The sequence below is a fragment of the Manis pentadactyla genome, chromosome 18 (assembly GCF_030020395.1).
Source record: "Manis pentadactyla isolate mManPen7 chromosome 18, mManPen7.hap1, whole genome shotgun sequence".
Taxonomy (NCBI): Eukaryota; Metazoa; Chordata; class Mammalia; order Pholidota; family Manidae; genus Manis; species Manis pentadactyla.
Genome location: NC_080036.1, coordinates 26,911,282 through 26,934,234, shown reverse-complemented (window position 1 = coordinate 26,934,234; position 22,953 = coordinate 26,911,282). Strand labels below are relative to the sequence as shown.

General features: G+C 47.3%; 1 protein-coding gene across 1 annotated transcript in view; it reads right to left on the bottom strand.

The window, feature by feature from the left end:
- Positions 1 to 22,953, bottom strand: part of ABHD2 (abhydrolase domain containing 2, acylglycerol lipase) — a 91,843-nt gene that overhangs the window by 52,904 nt on the left and 15,986 nt on the right. The window contains exons 2-3 of the mRNA XM_036932034.2: positions 17,618 to 17,707; positions 15,337 to 15,536 (exon numbers count right to left, since the gene is read on the bottom strand). Of these exons, the coding sequence (XP_036787929.1) occupies positions 15,337 to 15,530 (194 nt within the window). The 5' untranslated portion in view covers positions 15,531 to 15,536; positions 17,618 to 17,707. The remainder of the gene's footprint in view (positions 1 to 15,336; positions 15,537 to 17,617; positions 17,708 to 22,953) is intronic.

Genomic DNA, 22,953 nt, shown 5'->3' with positions numbered 1-22,953 from the left:
GGCCTTTCATCTCCAAATGGCAAGTGGCACAGTCAGCTTCCCCAACACCCATTAATGGGCTCAGCACAAAGATGCTTTGAACGCAGCATTTTCCCCACTAGGGGCAAACACGTCTTCACAGCTGTTGTGCATCACATTTCCACTCTCGTTGCTAGGCGTTCTGTTCCTGTGTCACAGGGTGATGTTCAGGAAAATTCCAGCGCAGAGGCTCTTTTGTTTCTGACTGAAATGGCCACAGGCGGCCTGAGGAAAGCAGGCAGAACCCATCCTCTGTTCCTGCAGCTGGCCTCTAAATACACGGCAGAGGCCACCCGGCCAAGGGGGCACATATACGACCTACCCGCATTTTGTGCGAGCTACAAAACATGCATATTTGAACAGGCACACGAGTTGCACTAAAACTGCTTACAAAGAAATCAGGCTCTTTTTTGCTCAAAGGAAAAGTAAACTCAATTTTAAAGCTCCAGAAAAACAGCTTAAAACCCTCAGAACTGTATTCACACGTTCAGTGTCTCTGACTCCATTATCTTCCTGCTCCACAAACAGCTTTTAGGACGGTCACACTCCTCCTCACGCAGATGGAACTTTGTGTATATCTGGACCTGGTTTCGATGCTGTGCTTTAAGTGGGCTTTTAGTTTATCAGGAGGCGTCAGGGTTCCAACAAATGCCATCCACTAAAGAGCAGCCCTGCCAAGAGCCAAACAGCGGTTACCTAACGAGGTAACTTGAAGTTACCTTGCAGATCTCGGAGTCTGGGCCCCAAGGTGCTAAACTCAAAGCTTCCACACTCTCTCTGCTTGCCCAGACTTTACACAGACACACTCCCCTGCCTCACCCTTCCTAATGGATTTGAAAACACCACCTATGCTGAGTAACCAGGATATATGCTGATGCAGAGCACATGGAGCACCCTTGTTCTGTCCCTGTCTGCTCTGCTCACCCCTCTCCTGTCTGGAGGACACCCAGATAGATGTCAGTGGTCTACTCCTTGCCCAATCCAGGATAGCCTTTGGCCACTTAGCCCAATGTCACATCGAAATCTATGCTGGGGCTGCGCAGGGGGGAGATGAGAGCTGAAAAACCTCCTCCCATTTGCTACTGTTCCTAGTGGGGGAAAACTGGAATATCTAAATGTGGAGTTCCTGGGTTATCCATGCGGAATGCCCTTTTAAAAACACTTTAATCACAAGATAACTACGAGGATTAAAATGTTGACATTCCACATCAGTGCATCTCTTGCCTTCCTTTGATGTGCTGAAAATAATTCACAAAATGGCAAGCAACGATGTTAGAAAAAAGATGGGTTGGTTCTTAAAATATTTAATAAAAATGCTTCTTTTGTCAGTAATTATACTAATAACCCACATTCAAAACCTGACTTCATTCCTGTTCCCAGGGAGTTCACAGTCATGAGACAGAGATAAGTAGAAAAATTTATAATGTTCTTTAGGGATCAAAAGATTTCAGCAAATGAACTTGCATTGGAAAACTCAGAATCGCAAACATGTTGATTCTCTCAAAATTACCTACAGTAAATTTCACGGGCACATGGTAAAAATATTTTTGTAATATTGGAATTAAACGAGCGCTCTGAAGTTCATAAGGCACAATAAAGCAGCTATCATTACAAATCTATGGAAATGGAGAGTGGTGAGGGTTACCGTACCACCCCCACTGCCCACGCAAAACCTACGGACAGGCTGCAAATCTGCTCAAGGTAGACAGGACTGTCCACACAATGGAACAGACTGGGAATATGCCTAAATCCACCCAGGAAGTGTAGTAGGAGAGGAAGGTGGCACTTCAATAAATAAGGTAAAGATGGATAGTTCAATAAATGGATTTGGACAAAAGGTAGTCATCTAGAAAAAAAATCATTTGGACTCACACTTTACACCAGGATAAATTCGACAGGGCAAACATTTCGAAACAGAAAATGACACTACACAGCACGCTAAAAGGAAGTTTAGAATCTTAGAAAATAACCGTACAATGAAGAAGACCTTTCTAAGGAAGCCAAAAGTAAAAATCAATAGATTTGACTATGCAAACGTAAATTCTGCATGGCAAATACCACCAGGGGCAAAGTCAAAAGACAAATGACAAACTGAGAACAAATATTAGCAACTCAAACCACAAAGGTTTAGTTTCCCAAAGAACTCTCTCAGATGACTAGGAATAAGACCAATGGCCATCAGAAAAATAGGCCTTTAATAGAAAAGGAAATAAAAATAGTTCTTAAATGTAAAAAAGATGCTCAAACACACCAAGAACATACTTTTTACCTATCAGACTGGCAAATATCAAAAAGTAGGAGATACTCTTATGTTGGTAAGTCTGGGGGAAACGCTCTCTAATCTGGTGCTCGTGGGGATAGGCACAAGGGATTCAGCTAACACAATTTTCCATGTACATCCCTTTTGACCCATCAATTTCACTTCTGGGAGTTTATGGAAGTTTATGGAAGTACACAGACAGACATATATGTGCCATAATGTAAATGCAAAATTATCTGTTGCTGCACTATGAAAGCAGAAGGCTAGGAATAAATGAGACCTCCAGCTAGGAGACCGAGTAAACAAATGATGCTCCATCATGGACTACTGAGCAGCTAAGACGTAAGGGGAGAAAGCTCTTCCTACACTCCCCTGGAAGAATCTCTCAGTGACATTTCATGAAGAAACACAAGGTGTACAAGAGTGTACAATATACTGCTACTTGGGCAATCAAGGGAAAGAAATGTGGTGGTGTGTATGTGTGCAATTACTGTTTTAACATAAAATAATCAAGAAACTGGAAACACTGGTGGAAGGGAGCTGGATGGTGGCTGGAGGAGTCTTTTCATGTGACTGTATAATCTATTTTTAAAAAGTAAATATAAGCTATGCAGGAGGTCAGGATGCTTATGATATGCATCACTATTGAAAATTTACTCTGATAAACACAGGAGCCTGCTGACAGCAAAGGCAGTGCTGAAGGAGGGAACGAGGTCATCCACTCTACTGGTGGACACGAGAGCTACTGGGAAACAGCCACTGTTTCTTGAGCCTTGATCAGAAATGGAGGAGGAAGGAAGTGACGTAGCTGCCCTGAAGCTTTCAATTAGAGGAATGCAGTTCCAAACAGCTGAAGGAAGCCACTGCTGGCAGCTGTGGTTCAGCCTTGTTGAAATGTCAGCCTCTCCCACGGAGTGAGAACACAGAAAAATATTTCCTCAAAGAGTCAACAGCTCCACCCTTGTGAAACTCACGGCAGCTTAGACATCAAACCTTCATTCCTGTCCACACAAGAGCGCATCATAAAACCGTAGAGATAAGCATGTTCTAGGAAGTTCTGCCAGAGCAAAGTCTATCTCTCTTTATACATGAAGGACAAATGTCAAGGACAGTGGCTATATCGCTGCTTATCCGTGGCGATAAACTACATACAACTTTCAAATCCATGATGAAACGTACATTCAGAGTCTCTATCAATTGGAAACAGCTAGAAGCAATCAAAGTTTAAAAATCACCCCTATCCTCACAACCCTTACAAAACTGTTTTAATGTTATCTTTAATGTGTGTGGGAATCTCTTTGAATGTAGAACATTTACATGGCTGTAACAATCACATATAGGTGTATGACTTTGTCTTCTGCTTTTTTCGTTTGTTCCCTTTTTCTCATACAGTTACTATACTGAGTTCTGGATGACCGCACCAGATTCTAGCCTATTGGCTATGGCTTAGGGAGCAAAGGTTATGTAGCAGCTTCTATGGGGACCTTATGTAAGTGAATTTACGGCTCACAGCAACCCACGGTATTGAGACCCCCACCTCTTTACAGGCTGGGAAACCGAGGGTCTGAAGCGCTAGCCTGTGGTGCTTGCCCCTGGACCCCACGTCAGAACCCCTCCGCTGTGTCAACCTGCTCCTGCTTCCGCTGCTGGATGCTTTAGCTCCCCGTGTCCACTACCATAGATGATGCTGGCAGAATACCTTGGCATATCTCATTTTTACCCATCTAGATTTTTTTTCAACACATGTGCATGTAGTTACAAAGTGCAACTGGATGCCCCCCTGCCCTGCTCCGCCCCCAGCTCCTGCCTCCGAGAGACCACTATTTTCCGCTCTTCGGGCTGTCGCTGTCACCCCACACTTGCCTCCGTGTTCTAGGTGCCATGCCGGTCCCGCTGGCTCTTCGATTTTAGTTCCCATGCCATCTACTGAATTTGCCACGGTGGATGGTGCCAGCTCTCTTGCCCCTCCCCCGAAACATGCATTTTCTCCTCCCCCATTCTTTTCAACACCGTTGCAGCGACACTTAGTTAAATTCATTTTCAGTGTTTATAGAATTATAATTATGTAAATATTAGTCACAACTAAGGCACATATTGTTTTCCTTTCTGTGAAACTCTTTATTTTCCCTCAGGTTGCCACTTTATCATCTCCTCATTAGCTTACTTTGCTATGTGTCCATCACTGACTTACGTTCAAATTCGAAGGACCTGGAAGTCTCTGGACCATCAAAGACAGGCAACCAGCTCGCGGAGCTGCCTGCACCCGCTGCATCTGGAAGGGCTCCCCTCCCTCCATCCTCACAGGCCCCCTTCCCATGTCCTGGCCCCCATGGCAATTCTTCCTTGGGAAGGCCTCGCTCCCCTGCCCTCCAGCTTCTGGTCTGCTGTTGAGATTTGGCGTCATTCTGACGACCGATCCACGTGTGCCACCTGTCCCCTCCCTCTCGGCAAGTTGAGGGGACCTTGCCGAGAGCCTTGACTGGGTCTTTTTCATTCTCTGGGCTGGTATTCCGGAAGCTCTTTCAGTCTGGAGTTTCAGGCCCCCCACTTTTGGGACAGCTATGGGATATTTCTGTGTTCTTTTCTCACCCTCCACTTCAGCCTCTTTCTGGAACTATTTGGATATTGGATGTCTTGGACTCATCTTCTAATTTCTCCTCCACTTTCCATCTTTTGACTTCTTATTCTGCTTTCTGGAAGAGATCCTCAATTTTATCTTCTAATCCCTCTATTAATCCTCTTCATTTGTGCTCCAAAAGCTCTTCCTGGTCCCCTGAGTTTTCCAACCTGCTGGTCTCTTCTTTTGTTTCCACACTTGTCTCTTCGGTTTCCGTGAGCTGACTTCCCTTCTCACCCTCCTGCTGAAAACTCATCCTCAAAAATCCCGGATGCTTTCTGGCCAAGCTCAGAGGCCTTGGTCAGCCTCATCCTTCCCCACTTTTTGGGGTTTCCAATGCCTTCTTCTTCAGTATTCTTTCTCTGGTTTCTGTGACACTCGAGGCCCCTGCTTCCCCCTCACCCTTCCTACTGCCCACCTCCGGCTCATCTGCTGGCTCTCTCCCAGCCTACCCGCCGCAGCCATCCGGCTCAGGTCTCTTCCCCCCTCTGCCTTCCTCTCCCCTGCCGGCAGCTGACCTGGAACCTACACAGCTGGCTGTAAGCTCACATGGAAGTCCTAACTGCTGCATTTGCACCTGCCCACCTGCACATCCCATCGAGTGCCCCAAATCAAACAACTCTGCCTGGCAGGCAGCTTCCCCATTTGACTTCTCTGTTTCTGTCAATGGCTTGATTCTTTTTGCAGCTGCTCAGTAACCTTGGCATCATCTGTGATTCAGTGCTTTCCACAAACACCCAGCACCATTCCATCATCCACCAACACCTACTGATTCTACCTGAGGGTCTCTGGGGCCTGTTCCAATCTTCCCTTTCCAACCACCATTAGTGCTCAAGAGATCAAGTCTCAGCTTTTCCTTTCTGGGAGTTTGAGACCCCATGGGATCTGACTCCTTTCTCCCCAGAAGGCCTGGGGCTATAATCACACAGCTCTTGTCACACCACATCATGGCACAGGGACCTGGCAAGGGGCTGGCCAGTTGCAGCTGTGAAAACCAGGCTGGTGATGGGGTCGAAGCACGTTGGCAAACAAAATCAAAGGCACAGTCAACAAAGGGCAGACACAGTAGCAGGTGCAATGGCTGTGGAAAGAGCAATAGGGAGATATTTGGGAATTGCAAGAGAGATGGTCAAAGTCCAGCCAAATGAAGACCCGTGGAACTGGGGGAACAGGAGCAGAGTGGCTTTGGGGTCAGGACAAAGCAGTGACAATGAGAAAACACACTTCTCTAAATTCCCTTCTCTAAATTCCCTTATCACTTATTTGAATTATTCATTCTGACACTTAATCACACGGGTTCCTACCAAAGTTGTCTACAGACATTAGTGTGCACTGACTTTGTGCAAAGAGCAGGCATAGAGAATACAGAATACATAGAGAATACAGGAAATTTGAAGATAGTCTCTGTCCTTAAGCTTCTCAGAACACAGTCAGGAGCAAAGAGCGATGGGAAGATCTTGTTTACATCCCTGTTGGTAGGAGGAGCTGCAGGGATCAAAGAAGGGCAAAGGATGCGAATGCAGACAGAGCTAGGATGGGAGGAGGCCTAGAGAGATGGAGAAGGTTTTGATGGACAAAGAAAGTAGAAATATGAGAAAAAGAATTATGTGTGTGTGGGGCGGGGGTTGAGTGTGGTGCACACACATTGAACAGACTGGAAGAGCAAGTTGCTAAATACTGACTAACTTAAAAATATATATGTTTGTTTATTCACTGAGAAGAATCTTCCCTTCACTGAACTACCGAGGAAGGAGAAGTCTGTACTATATGGCTTGGCAGATTTCAAATTTCAAAGACATATAGGGAGTTTCTCACTTTATATTAAGAAGGAATTATTGTTCAAGCTTCTGTGATCTGGCTGAAAACACTGGTTCTGGTCAGGGTCTTGCCAGCATGAGGTTTTGGTGCTCCATGTTACAGGAAAGTCCACTTGGCTGTGGTCATGGCAGTAGCACCCAGTGGAAAGATGGAAAAATGTATAACCTGCTGCTTCTCTGAATCTTTCCTTCCCTAGGAGGCCACAGATGGTTCTAGATCAACCACTGACCTCCAGGCAAGGAGGTTTCGCAATGCTACAGATTACAGGCTTTTAATGGCCGCCTAAGAAGTAGAGCTTGCTGCCATGCACCCATGCTGACCTAGAACCCTCAGTCTATGATTAGAAGCTGGCAAAGGTGGAGATTTAGGGTGGTTCCCAAGCTGCCACAAGGGCTGACCCACTTCCGTGGCTCATGGTGGCCCCAGGCAACCTCCCTGGGCAGATGGAGAGGTCTGAGAGGTACCAAGCCCTTGGCAGAGGGCACTGCACAGCCTGGCAGACAGTCATGTAGGGTGGCTACAGGGATGGCCTCTCATCCGATAATTTGAAAAATCAGTTTGTCAGGGGTTATAGCTCTCTGGGGAGCAAAAGCTTCGCTGCCTAGAATTTCATGAAGGGGCATGGAACTCTTACAACCAGGCAAATGCTTTCCTGGTGTAAATATCACACCACCTAGTAGCTTCTGATCCCAGCCTCCCCAGCAGACCCCACACGCACAGAAGGTATTCTTGAGGCTGCTGAGGACAGGATGTCCCCAGTCAGTCAATTTCCCCACTGCTACTTCACGGGGAGACAAAGCACAGATGGCAGTCAGCTCAGCACTGTCCACACTGCTGGGTGGCACAGTGACACTCAGAGTTTAGAAATCACACTTCTGTACCCTCCAGAACACACTTTCAAAGTCAAGTTATTGTCTTAATTATGCTTCACCAATAAAATAAATACTGTTTCGTAGTATACAGTGTAATGTCTATCATAGAGCAGAGAGACCTGAGGGGAGCGGGCAGAGAAAAAGAACAGCTTGAGATAAAAAATGGCAACCATTGAATTAACAGGATCAATAGAACATGAGAAGCTGATGAAGGTTGGCTACACTTGGGAATTTTAGACTTTCTAGAAAATTAGGTCCATTTTCTGCTCCTGGGTATTGGACCAATTTTCAGTCAACTGCATACTGAGAAGGGCTGCAGAAATGGACCCAATCCCAGACAGGGCCTGTAAAGTAATTAGGCTTAGTAAAGTAGTTTGAGTAAAATTAAGTAACATTAAGGATGACAGGTAGACAAAGATGGACCCTGACGCCTCATCTGGGAAAGCCTGGAAGCAAGAGCTCCTCAGCCATGGCCAGGCTTTGCGCGGGACAGGGGCCCACCTGCCCACCCGGATGTGCGGGGTTGATGTCATGTGACAGACTCAGCTGCAGCATGGGTGTCTTTTGGTTTTTTGAAGACTCTTTTGAAGAGCCCTCAAGAATAAACTAAGGCATGAGGAACAGGGCAGTACATTGGTCACAAGGTTTTGGGAACTGGAACCAACTGCTTTAAGGAGTAGCCGGCACCCAGGAGATGAGTCGCCTTCATCTGACCTCAATCAAGGAAGTCTTGAATATTTTGGACTCTGGGCATTTTAGGCCTTTCAGCAATTCTACACAAAGGCGCAGTATCTTAACTAGAAGCCACAGCCCAGACCAGGTTACAGAAATTGGATGGATTTCTCCACAGACTCAGCTTGGTCATCTTAATTCAATACAAGAAGCTGCAAGATGACAGAGACTTGGGCAAGTGACCTGCTTGGGCACAGACAGCACAGGGAAGGACCATCCAAGAGTTAAATGGAACCTGGCCATTGGCTAAGCAAATACCCACTGCAAATGCACACCCACTCACGAAATCCTCACCATTGATGGCAGAGGACAGTAATACCAAAGGTGACTGACTTGTCCCTGGTGTCTGGTACTGCTCTGGCTTTAGCATCAAAAGTCCTGTATTCCAGGAAACCTATCAGTCCTAGGAAAACTGGGACATTTGGGCAGCTTAGTTAACAGGGGACAGTATCCCACAGTCAGCAATTCATCTTTCTCACTTGGACAGTTTTGGTTTGAGCCATCTCATCAGAAACACAAGCAATTTTAAGATGAAGTCACCTGAAAGTGGGACCTGACAGATGCTGACCTTTGACAATCGGTCTCAATAAAGATGATGTTGAGTCTCACCTTTCAAGAACTCTCTTACAGTATGAGTTTCCAGGTAAATGTGCTCTGAAGATCTCTTGCCTGTATAGCAAGTACATCGGAGTGCTCCAGACCCACTTGTCAATTGTTTAATTGCTTACCATAAGCATCTAAGAAAACATTTGCATGATCCTTAAGGTGAATAAAATCAGGTCAATGGAGTTAAGACTCTTGGCCATTAGGAGTTGATCCCATAAAAAGGACAAAGCTTTAGTGTTCAGCCAAGGAAGAAAGGATCTAAATCTGATCCGGAATGTCTCTGTGAACAAGAGGGAATTAAGAGGGATTTAAGCCCCAAATAATGAAATTCTTTTCAACTTGAACTCAGTATAAATAAGCTGGGCTGGCTCCAGAATTTCTTCCTAAGAAGGGCCTAGTGGTAGGGATCTGACTGGGAAGGAGTGTGAAGCCGCATTTGCATGGCATTTTTTTTAAGAATTAGGAAACATCAATTGTCCATATCCAAGCCCCTCGCCCTAGCCAACGGACAGCCTTATAAAATGGAGGCAAGGAGGGAAACGGCAGGGCGAGTGGGAGTCCTGTGCTCTTCAGATCTGGAGAAGAATGCCACATCGCACCATCCGAGAAATCGGAATCGGGCTTTTCTCTGGCATGTTTTAATTATTGAGGTGTCCTTGGCACACCAGGACAAAAACAGTGTACCTTGCACATCTATGACAAATGGCAGAGGACAGAAATACCAAAGGTGATGACTTTTTACGGGATAAACTCCTAATGGCCAAGAGTCTTAACTCCATTTTTATATATATGGAATCAGGCTCTTATTTGGGGTAGATAAAAGAAAAATGACCATTTAGGAAGTGAGCGCGTGTGACCAGTAGAGAGGGGAGTTTGTACTGTTTGAGAGAAAAATCAAAAGCAGATTTGCTCTGCTGTGACAGAAATGATTAGGAAGCAGAATGGTGGAGAAACCAATAAGAAGAAGTGCCTCTAGAAAATTTCCACAATGAAAAACCTCTCTTAATTCCTCCTAACAATGGAGTCTCAGAGAAGTAGTCCTCGAATGCTCATTGACCAAGACTAATGGGTGGCGACTGGCAGGAAACTGAGGAGACACACCAACGATGACGAGGAGAACGTGTCGGCAGGCTTCTCGCTTAGCGCCTGCACCCTGGTGAGTAGGGCGAGCACCGGCGATGACCCGTCACTCCGCGGAAAGGCCGTGGGTTGCTGCCCTTCTCTTCCGAGTAGCTGAAGTAGCTTCAAAGAGGAGATGCTCAGAGACGCACCATGGACAGAAGAGGCAAACCCCGTTTTTGGCTTGGTGCTGGAAGGCGGGTGACCCTGCTCCCCACGTTTCAGGCATCTCTCAGGCCCTGGGAGCACAACATCCAGTTCTTGGTAATACAGGTGGCAGCTGGTTGCAGAAGAAATAGGTTACATTTTTGTCTCTGGGGAAGAAAGGACCCGCGAACACGTGGCTGTGATTTCGGTCACGTTGCTTCCCCTCTCCAGACCTTGCCGGGGCTCCCAGAGGTCTCTCGCATCCAGTAAAAACACCTCAGCTGTGAACTGCGCGCTCCGTCCCGCTCCCCCTCAGTGCCTTCATCTGTAGCTACACCATGACCCACACCGACAGGCCTGCCCCTGAGTGAAAAAGCAGAAGCCTGGCTTCCCACCAGGAATGAATACACTTCAAGAGCAGGCTTTCAGAGACGGGCACCTGCGGCCCGTCTTTGCTCTCTAACCAGGACCTGGCGGTGGGGACTTCCGCAAGGCCCTGGGGAAGGGCAGAGGCTGCAGACGGCCTTTATGCTGCACCTGCGGTTAACCTGCCCTGACTTAAGACCAAAAAAAAAAAATCCATCTTCGTTCAGAGACTGGGTCGTGACTTCCCAAGAAACAAAACTCGGGTCGAAGCTAAAGGTGTGCCCCGACTCCCTGGGCGCCCCGAGAAGCACTGGCTGCATAAGCGGGAGACAGAGTGGCTTCTTTCACACCAGCACACATGGCGTTTGCCTAAATGGGAACAGCCCTCACCTACGCCTGCCTATGGAGGCCAAGAGACAGAATGGCATTATACTTCAGATTTGCAGTTGCTAGGGATCCTGTTCCGTCTCATCAAGGGTGTGGCTCTTGATGTGGGACACATGTAGTCTACCAATAAAGAAGACATGGACACAAATTCCCATAAAAGATGGTGGAACGTGCTAAATGGATACAGAAGCTGTGTGCTGGGGACACCCAGGAGTAGGGAGATGGAATAGAGGCTCATTCCAACTGAAGAGGAGTTGGAAGAAGTCAGGAGAAGTTTCTCAAGTTAGATGCTATTTACGGTTTTTTTAGAGGATAAGAGGCATTTTGGTGGAAGAGACTTTGGTGGAGGCACCTTGGGAGCAGCCAGGGACCAATGGGCTGGGGGCAGGCACTTCGCGGGCCACATACGGAGAACGCCACGTGAGGCTGCCGGGTAGCTGGGGTCACGCCGTGGCGTGCCTCTGCTGCTGGCCTGCTTGAGGAGGCCACCTCAAGTGGTACTGTGACAGATGGGCCACTGCCCAAGGGAGTGGTAGTTCATAACAGGCGAATGCATACGCCAATCGTCCTGAGCTGTATGCTTAAGGTTTGAGCATTTTACTGTATGTATGGTAGCACCAAAAGCCCAAGGGGGGCAATGCCAGCCTGTCCTGGAGCACGGGCTGGGAATGGCTGGAAGAGGGCAGAGACCTAGGGAAACCCTTCTCCTTGGGTTCCCGTCCTTTCCCTGTAGCCTGAGCCCTTCCCTGACGGTCCTTCCTCTAAGGAGACTCCTCCAGTGCTTGGTGACAGCACAATGGCACTAGACTCGAGGGATGCCAGTGCTGAAGGACACCAGAGGAGAGCCACCTGCTCCAGCTCACAAAGAAGGAAACTAAGGGCCAGAAGGGCTGCTGCCAACAGCCATCAGGAAACGTGAATGGTTGACAGTTCTGACGCTGACATTTGACATATGGCAGAGTGGGTAAATGTCTATGGCATGCAAAGTGCTACCACTCTATATCCCTGGTTTTCTTGGGGGCATTATCTGCAGAAGACAAAACTCACAGGGGTGATCACCAGAGCAGTAATGGTGTATATCTCTGAGCAGGAAAATTACAGCTGATTTTTGTGGGCTTCATTTTATTTTCCACTAACAAAAAAAGAATATGCATTACATTTTTTATTCAGAAAGAAAGATGGATATTCATATCATCTAGATTTTCTCGTAATTCTGAACTGGGCTTCAGTCTGCTGGCTTCACTGAAAGCAAACACTTCTTGAGAACAAAAAAGTAAATCACTAGGTAAATACTGATCTGTTGCTAAGTGAACAAGAGACATTTCATCCCATCTAAGCAAAGGTTTCCTCCAGACACCAAAAGATTTGTTATTATTGTACCTTTGGATAAGTTATCTTAAAACACACTTTAAAACTGACTTGAATGCTCAAAGGTAGAAAAACATCCTGCTTCTCATAACATGTTTTCAATGTTCACCTCTCATCAACCTTTTTTCTACACCAGCACAGCAAGAGGATATGCTCTGCTTCGGCACATCAGTCATAATAACCGGCTGCTTGTTGTCAGGGTCACTGAGTAACACTATCAGCTTGTTGTAAATCAGTTAACTGAACTTTCAAGCCCAGATGATTGTTTGTGAAAGCTGCAGACAGGCTTCCTCCGGAAGAAGAGATCTTCAAAGGCCCAGGAGATCACGTTTACCCATGCAGACATGTTTCCTGCCCTCAGCTTCAAATACATGGCAGGCTAGTACAGCACATGACACCGAGGAAGGGCATCAAGGACAGTGGCTTCTGGCCGAGAGATTAAAATAGAAAGAGGGGCACGTGGGACTCGCAAGGCCACTCTAGGGCCGATCCCGCTAGACTTTCATCTTGGGCTGGCCCCTCACTTCCCCACCGGCCCCATGAGAAAAGCCTCTGTCCCCCTCCCCGTGGACAAGGGAACCCACTCTGGCATCAAAACTTGGGCTCAGTTTCCCTCTCTGCCACTGGGAAGTTTCTTCATCCTTCAAATGAGATGAAAATGAATCTGACCTCAAAGTTGTTAAAAAGACTAAATGGTAAAATTCAAGAGATACTCAACAAGTTTAAAAGGCAGCAATGTGGACAAAAGAGGGTAACGTAAAAACATTTTGGTGGTATGCCACGTGAACACAGGACGTAGTTATTCCTAAAAATATGATCTAAATAAAACATAAAGGGGTATTAAAAGATATAGGGAAAGAAGTGAATCCTTTTGCCCTTTACTCACTTCTCATGTTCAAGTCCAAGAGCTTGGATGTCTGGGAACTATGCTTAAGTAATGTTCCAACATGCTCTGAGAGGGCTTGTCCTATAACCAAAGGGACAGGTCTGGAAGGAAATGGCTTCTGGGGAACTTGTCCCTTCTCACTCACCTGCAAACCATCGCTAAGTAACTGAAGCCAACTTCCAGCCCTCCCTAACTGGGGTTTCACCAGGAGGAAGTATGGCAGCTGGTTCGGTGGCAGGGGTGGTGGAGCAGTGGGAGAGGGAGGGCACAGCCACGAGGTCCAAGGACTCTGTGACCAAGAACACGCTTTCATGCCAGGAGGGTGGGTGGGGGCCATCTCAACAGACGTCATGTGGTGCCAGGCCAGCACCTTAGGCTCATGGAGAAAGTGCCAGGGAGGGAAAAAAAGCAAAAAGAAACTGTTGGACTTAATGTCTTTTGGTTAATTTTTTTAAAGGAAAACAAGGTTAAACCCCACCCCACCCCCCAAAAAACTGTCATAAATCAGCATCTTACTGAACAATCAGCACTGACTCTAACCTTACGTGGTATTTTCTGGAGCCTGTACAGTAGCAGCTTTCCCGTGACTTCCTCTAGCTGCTTAGGAACTGATGCTAGGCTTTTGCATTTTGTAGATAAATTTGCACTTACCTACATATAAACATGCAGGGCTTTTAATACCCTGGTTTTTTCCTCTAAAAATGAGATGGCTGAGGAACTGGGTCTAGCTGGGTCCCACTCAATCTGAAAGTAGGCGTCCATGCTACTTGCCAGTCCAGATTAGTGAATTAATAAAATGCTGGACCATTTGGAAAGTATACAGATTCTGTGCATACCCCTTGAGGGGAGCTTTCCCACTGCAAACACTGCTTCCAAAGAACACCGTGTCCTTGTCATGCCTGGTCATGGAGCTACTGTTTCCCCTCCTGTAATGGGAAGGCCCTCCGCGGGGCAGTTCCCAGTGCAGTATGATGACGGTTATATTATACACGGCACTCACAAGTGTTAGGCAGCACAGTTGGGTTATACGTTGTTTTGACTTGGTACCTTTGAGTCATGGCATCACTGTTACTCCACATGGCCACCCAAACACCCAGAGCCCTCAGCGGCAGCTGACACCCTGGGCTGGCAGCATGTAAACATTAGCCAGACACTCAAACGTGGAGCAAGAACCCAAGCTCTTCAGATGTCTCCGCTGCCCATTTGTCTGCTCTTAAAAGAGAATCACTCGCCCAGTGTCATTAGTGCCAACAGCACGGGTGAGAGGTTAAATCAGCAGGGAGGGAGAAGCTTCTGCCACGATCCTTCGAGTCGTAGAAGCTCCACTGAGTGCTGCCATGTGCTGAGGGGGTGGACAGCTCTGCAGCGGCTTCTATCTGATAAGGCACACCTGGCAGAATGGACTAAGCTACAACAGGCCCAGAGCGAAGCCGCAGTGATGAGAGAGGAGGAGGGGACTCAGACCCAGGGGAGCGTGGAATGTTCACGCACAAGGCTTGGCCCGAGCCCTTGAGGAAGACAGAGTTGTTCAGAAGCCATCAACAGGGAAAAATTGAACACAGTTGAATGTGTCCCTTGAAAGCAGCACGTGTGCCGTGGAACACAGATTCCCTGTACAACCACAGTTGCCTCTATCAGAAGCAGGGCTCGCCCAGGCCACCTCCAAAACGCTGGAGCCTGGGTTCGCGTGGAATGGAAGCATTCCCTTAGCTAATGTTCGGTACACTTCTCAATAAGACAGATGGAAGGTACCCATGAATAAAGCCTGCTTTTTTGCTTATTAATTATTTTGGGGAAGGATGGTTATCTGTCCTAGAACTGGCAACAAAGCATTTGATCAAGGGCTAGAATATTGTCCAAGTTTTCTGTGTCTACCTAAAAATGACTGTTTTCTGCAAAGTCCTTGTCACAGATGATGACACCAAACTGGGGAGGAAGGGATGTTTCCAGGCAACAAAGATCTGATTCTGTCTCCTCCCCTCCAGGATTCAAACACCAGACTTCTATTGAGACTGTGGCTATTTTAACACTGAGAACACTTACATGGAAGACTTAGGGACACAAGGTGAGAGGTTCTCTGAACCCCGCACAAGCCAAGCACAGCAGCAGGCGGCACAGAGTGGGTGCGTGGTCTACTCACTCTTTGGTCAGAAGAGGACAGGACTTGAGCAGGAAGCGCGAGAGCCCTGAGTCCTGGAAGTAGAGGTCAGGCGGAGCAGTGGGGCTCTTCAGATTCAGACACCGGACGATCACATACAGCACCGCAGCCACCGCGGCCAGCTTCACCCCATCAAATACGGCTGGGAGCTCAGGGGTCTCCAGCATGGCATTCATCTTGACCTGAGGAGCAGAAGCACAGGTCCAGGTCCAGCAGCAGCACATGAGAGAGGTGGGGCGCACCACGCTAACAGACACAGCCAGCGATGGCATGTCACAGCCCCGATATATCCACAGGGCCCACCCAGTGCAACCGCCACTGGGGCCTTACTGCTGCCTGAATGGGCCACAAACAAGCCAGATGACAGACACACAGTCCTGAGCACTGACACACTGGGCAGGGCAATTTGTTTAACCTAACGATCACTTCTAAGGTAAGCATATTGGCAAATGCTGAGAAGAGCGTCCTTTGGGGAGCAGGAGAAGGAAGCTCAGAGAGGTACAAGCTGGACTGGAGGTGGCACAATGATTTCTGGTCACAGAATCTCTCTGTAGACCTAATCCACACCTGCTGTACGAGGTGCGTGTGAAATTCACATTCATGGTCTGGGACACAGGCATGGGACAGGCCTGCTATTGCCCCCAGGTGTGGCCGTATTGCCTGCTGTTTTCAGGGCAGGATGAGATGAAGCGATCTGGATCCGACCCAGCCGTCTGCTCCTCGGAGTCAGCCCGGGAGCTGGGGTCCAGCTCAGAATCAGCCTGGACTGTGGTGGTCCTTGATTCTGGGGGTTTCAGCCAGGAGTTCAGCCAAATTTTTTCCCTGATTGAAGATACCAGACTACAGCCGCTCGTCCACATTTAGGCTACAAATGGACCAAATGCAACTGTTAGACCAAAATTAAAAACTGGAGTATAGAAAATGTGTATGCCTATCTGGCTTTTCCCAAGCTCTCCTAATATTTTATATTTTGAGGTAGCTTTACCTTACATCAAACACACACACACACACACACACACACACACACACACACACACCCTTCAAACACACAAGGCTGATCATCAACTACCACAAGAGCATTAGCAACAAAACCTAGTCTTTTCTTTGCTGCTCAGCAGAAAAACAGAATATTAGCTGTTACCTTAAAAAAATCAGGGAAACTTCATGCTAACAAAAAAGGAGAAACTGGTAAGTCTCACAGCCAAGGTAGCTATGGCAACAGCTTCCCCTGGAAAGGTTTCAAGTAGCCTCTGCTAAAAACAGTCAGCATGAGAGCTCTGCTGGTCAGCAGTGCAGACAGAATAGGCAGGACAAAGCAGTCCCCCCAAAACGTGTTTGTGGCACCACCAAATGAATTCTCTGGAGACCCACAGCATGGCCAGAGGGACTCAGAAGCCCTTTTCTACAGTCAAGGTGACTTTGGCAAATGGGAACCTAAACACACAGTGGAGGACCCTGGCTCCCACCTCAGTGAGGGAAGGCAGTAGAAAATCACAGCTACTTAACTGGCCCTCCGCCATAGGGCAACAAGAAATTTTTTTAGATTTATCCAACACCATTTTGAATCAAAGCATGACCTCAGAATATACTCCTGGCGGCATCAACCTTTGAGCTTTAATGAGCTGGAAGGTTCCTTAAAAATTAACCTCTGGGGCCATATCACCTCTCTCCTGGGGCCATGTCCCCTAAAGGCTGGTTACCTATAAACCCGTAAAACAGGATTCTTAACTGGGGGTCCCTTACGGGATTCTAGGGTCCAGGAACCCCCTTGAAATTATATGTGAAAATTTGTGTGAATGTTTGGTTTTCTGGGGAGGGGGCCTGCATATCTGATCAGATTCTCCAAGCAGTCTGTGGCCTAATGAGCAGGCCCCGCACTCAGAGACGCTCCATGCGTTTGACCTGCAGCCTGGGTCCCTCACCTCATCAGAGCCTGCCACCTACGCCGTCAAACCGACCAGAACCAAGAATCCGGGGGAGACAGCTTGTTAACGTCGATTTCTAATTCCACCGAAGGAAGGGCCCCAAACAAGACCCAGCAGGAATTCTTAAGTTTCTCTGACATGACCCTGGCGATGCTCTTTGTCCCCTCTGCTGGGAAGAGAGCAGAGCAAAGCGCCAGGGGCCCTTACCTGTTTCCTCGTTGGCCTGGGTGGACTTAACTGAATTAAGAAGTCAGTCCTTCCCTTCCCACTTCCACTCACTACTCACATAAGGGGAGGTGGGGAGAGGAAGCAAACATAAGAGTCTGGACAATACCTACCTATATTCCTTGTTCCTCTACTGCGAGTGTTAACCGTACAGCTGGGCCGGTCAGGAGAGGTGAGATCTCTTATTCAAATTAACCTGGAAGCTGAAAAGATTGCATGGTGATGTTTAGAGGATGAGAAAGCAGTTTGACTGAAATATAAGCACAATCCAAGTTTCTCTGCATTTCCAGCCTTTGGGGAAAAAGACAATTTCTGTAATTAACACGTGTGCCACACTCTTGGCTGCTAGGCCTTCTGCTGGGGAAGGCCTTGTGCATCCACAGAATGACACGCGCACTCTGTTTGCAGGACAGGTTATCTGCTGCGTTCAGAACTCTGGCTAAAGGAAACTCACACCGCTTTCCCCCTTTACCTCATAACGTAACCTGCAGAAACCCCTGAAGGTGTCGTCTCTGTGTGACCAGTGAAGTCACTCAGCAAGGCGTCAGGTCAACACAGCAGTCAGCTGACTCATTCCTTCTCTTCCAAACATATGGCAATGGCAGAAAACAACATGAGCTGAGAAAAGTATAAGGGGACAGATGGGCTCAAAAACACAGTACCAGAAACAGAACAGAGCCGAGAGTAGCGGGTGGGGAGCGGCATCTCCTGCCAGGTCTGGGTCCAGCCTGTGGGCTGGAGGCCAGCTGCAGAGGGGCCCCAGGAGCTCAACGTGCTCCCTGACAGTTGGGGAACCAGAGCTGAGCCTGCTGTGCTCCTGATCTATGGCTTCCAAAGCAGAAGAGGAAACAAGAGAGAGAAAGGGGTTGGGGTGGATGGGACAGCCAGCGTTTACACAGTGTTATCTATGTGCCAAGCTCGGTTCCTCACACCTTACAGACACAAACTCATTTAATCCTTACCACACCCTAGGAAGGAGGAACTGTTATTATCCCCATTTCATAGATGAGGAAACCAAGGCATAGAAAACTTAAGCAACTTGCCCAAGGTCACACAGCTAGAAGGTAACCAAACCAGGATTCACATCTGGTCCAGAGACCCTCCTCTTAACCACCATGCTGTGCTACTTGAAAGCAGGAAAAGCAAAGAGAGGCAAACAGGAAAGAAAATGGGCAACACAGAAGACAGAGACATCAGAGGCTCACCCAAAGTCACACAGCTGTGAAATAGTAGACCTGGGATTCAAACCCAATTTTCTCTGATTCCGCCACGCCAAAATGATTTTAAGAAAAAACGAAAGTCCCCTTAAGGAGAAATTCACTTAACTTGCAGACTAGTCTTGCTGAAAGAACCTAAACTGGTAGCCCACAGGATGGCACTGCTTTTGGCTGGCATTTTTAAAACCTGCATTTATTAGGTTCCAAGTTATAAATGCCAGGGGATAGCAGGTAAAAATTCAGATTTCTCGTTTCTCTTAAAAGAAATTCAGAAGATTTGGCAACATTGAGCCAGCGGTCTCACATGGCAACAATGAATGGAGCTGAGTGGCAGGTGCTCCCTTTAGACAAGGCATGCTATATCCAGGTTGCCCCAGTCCCCACCACTCCCTATCATGGTTCTCAATGTTGACCCCTAGCCTACTTAATCATTTTTGGTACCTAGGTGGTCCCTGTAGGCATTTGAACATACAACTTTAGACAAACTTGTGTAAGACTGCTCCTAGCCCTGGATAAGGGAGTATGGACTGAATATTCAAAACCTGTACTATCAGTACAAGTATAAATGATCAATTCATAGAAAAAAGTATGGAAAGGCAGAGTAGCAAATAGAAAGATGTAGTATGTTTTATTTATTGCTATTTACATTGATGTTTATTTAGAGCATGACTCCTTCCAAAAACTAACTGAGATAGCTTCAACAAAACCCTGAAGAGATGTACACGGAGAAAGATTTGGGAATGTGGCAGTCAGCTGACTGCTTTCCCATAAGCCTCTCCTTCCTCGTAACAGAAATCTGGAAAATGTGCCTAGTTAGAAAAAACTATGGATCCCAGAACCCTTGTAGTTAGGTGAATCCATGTGACTAAATCCTCGCCAGCACGGAAGGGGCTGGTCTGATTGTGGGAAGGCTCCTTAAAAGGCACGGAGTTGAGTCTTCTCCTCTTTTCCCTCATTCTTGCATCCCTGGAATACAGACAACATGCCTCCAAGTCCAACAGCTGTCTTGGGCCATGAAGCCATGGTGGGTCTTTCTAGGAGCCATATTAAGAAGACAGCAGAGGAGAAAGACAGAAGCCTGGGTCCCTGATGATTTCACGGAACCACCATATCAGACAGACCCAGACTGCCTGCATGAGGATTTCTCTTACATGACAGAATAAACCCTCTCCTGTTCAACCACTGCTATTTCTAGGCTTTTTTAGTCTGCAATTGCTAATGACACAGGAGGAAATACTTTGTCCCTGGTTCTCTATAGATGCTACCTACAATCACTGGGTTTTTAGAGTATAGGGGATTTTTTTCTTTTCCAAAATTTATAAGGACAATAAATATTCGAAAAAAGGCTTTAAAATAGCAACTAACAAAATCTATTAAGAAACTCTAGACAAGGAAATACCTATGTCAACATACACAACCATTATGTATGTGGTTAAGCCTGGAATGTACCTGAGACTTCTGACTGCCAGGGGAAAAAGGGGAACCCCGTCAGTCCCATGGTTCTTCAAAATGGAAAGAGAGCTAACTTGTACTGTACTTTTATCTCCGAAAGCATGATAGATACTCAGGGGAAGCAAGTCTTTTCTGGCACAGAATTATTAAAAAAAAAAAAATACAACTCTGTGGGGCTTTATGTAAGGGGAACTTGAGTGATGTGACAGGCAATGTCCTCCTACAACTTCTTTTTTTTAACAGTAAATGCAATAGAGAATTCATTTCCTCAACCCTCAAAAAATACCAAGGGCTTAAAATTGAAATAAGATTAGTGCTGGCAGTCTTAGGAGAAATTTTCAATTATTATGGTCCAAATATGCAGCTTTGATCCAAAGCGTGAACCTGAAGTCCCGAGGAGCAGGGCAGTTCTTCCACATGTCCCCAGGCCCACCCTCCTTCACTGGCTTAATTAAGGACCTGAAGACCTACTGTGTGCCCAGCTGTATGCTGAGCATTGCATAGAAACACAACTAAGGAGAATTGTCATTTTCACTGCAAAGAAAGGATGGTTCTGTTAAAGCTATCTATATTTTTGGATATTGGGGACAAGCGTAATTAGTGTAGGAAAAAATTAACAGGGGAAGGACTTATGGAGCAGCTAGATCTAGAGCTGGACCTTAGTGAACTGTAGGGTTTAAACGAAAGGTCGTAAATATGAGAGTGTGTGTGTGTACAGTACATATGTATTAAATATAGGTATATATAAATACATATACATATTAAACCAGGAATGAACTGGCTGTTTTAGAAGAAAATTCTTGGTGTTAATTTTAACTTATCTAGCTGCGCTTTGTTTAAGGCGTTCTTTCTTTCAAACTCTACCTGCCACTAAATATTAATAGTCTGAACTTGTTCCAGACATGACAAACTAAGCTTCCACTGGACTATTCTGCATGCCCCTCTGCCTACCCTGGACAGGTGAAATCCAGTTAATATGAACACCAGGTAGCCCAGCTGGTTGGAGGGATCACGCAGAGTCGCGGCAGGGCTGGGTCTGCGGAGGCAGGACAAGGAAGCACCTCTCCCCGCCCACCCAGCCTCCACCATGGGCTGCCCTACTGCGTATCTGGCCAGTCCTTCCTTGGCACCCGGCCCCATGCCGGTCCTGCTCCCGCTGCAGTGATTTTATGAGCTGTAAATGACAGTTAAAATTCTCTCCGTACATTAACAAAGGTACCCGAGGTGCTGGCAAGTGCCCAACAGTAGAGGAACACTCAGTACTGCCCTCGGTCTCCAAGATATGCTTGGCTGGCATCCCCACCAATGTGCGGGCCTGGGCTCCTGCCTGCTCTCCCGGCTTGGGGCAGCCTTGTGAGGCACAGATGCAGCCAGGGTCAGGGCCACTGCTCTGGGGGCTGCTCCACTCCGGGGGCCCTGGGCCCTGGTGCCTGCTCTGCTCCTTCCTAGCTCATGACCTTGAACGAGTCACTTAACCTTCCTGGGCCCTAAAGACCTCATCTGTAAAATGAGAGGATTAGATCACAAATAGATGATGCCAAAGGTCTCTGCGCTCAAAATGTCTGCAATTCTAGGGACAGAATTGCAGTTCTCAGCTAAAGAACACAGAAAAAAACTCTCTCTGCTTATAACACAAGGCATCCCCTGCTTTGCTTCGTGGGCCATCAACGATAAAACTCGTAAGGACCCTCAGGGCCTTTGTTCTTCCTTCAAATAAGGTAAACAGTTATGTATTTTCAGCTGTGCCCTTTATACCAATAATTCCCTCATATTCATTCCACATGAATGATGGTTACACCCTTGGGATATTCATGTTCACTGACAATACAAAACTTCCGTGGAGAAAGAAAGAAAATTCCACAGAGCAACCTCAAAAACAGAAAGTTCAATACATGGTGTAGTGGGATGAACAGTGTCCCCCCAGAATTCACATCCACGCGGAGCCTGGGAATGTGACTTACTTGGAAATAGGGTCTTTGTAGATGCCATCAAGTTAAGATGAGGTCATCCTGCTGAGAGTGGGCCCTAACCCCACGACCGGTGTCCCCGTGAGAAGAGGGAAATTTGGATACAGAGAAACAGGCACACAGCGGCGCACACCCTACGAAGGGGGAGCGGAGAGCAGAGCAATGCGTCGCCAAGCCACAGCGCGCCAAGGATCACCCACAACTGTGAGAAGCGAGGAGATGCAGGGAACAGACCGGCCTCCAGAGCCCTCCAGAAGGAGCCAACTGTGCCAACCCCTCACCTTCAGGCTTCACCTCCAGAACCAGGAGCGAATATACCCAAGGTGCCTCTCGCAACTAGGTGGTTCCACATCCCTGTGCTCCAGGGGCTGCGGAGGGACCTCCTGCCACATCCTTCTGAAAGATCCTTGTTACAGAGGCGAGCTCCGTCCAGTTCACACCATGATCGGCTAACTGACATGAATGCGCACATACAAATCATATTCTGTGCGCAAATATTTATTGGCTGGGCCTCTCTGCCTCTGTGACTCAGCGGGCAGGCCTTCCTTCCCTCTCCTGTCACCAGTAAATGAGGGGGTCCTGAGACAGACATGGGGGTGGTCTTTCTTCTTTGCAAACCCCGAATGACCTGACACAAGCTTCAGTCCTTAGGAGGGTGGCACGGCAAATACCTCTTAAGGAAAACCAAACCAAACCAAACTCCTAAAGAATTTCTCTCCTCCTATTCCATTCTGACTGGATGTGGATTTTGTTCAGGTTCCGGCCCTGGAGTGAGCCCAGCATCAAATGGCACCACTCATTATGGGTTTTACG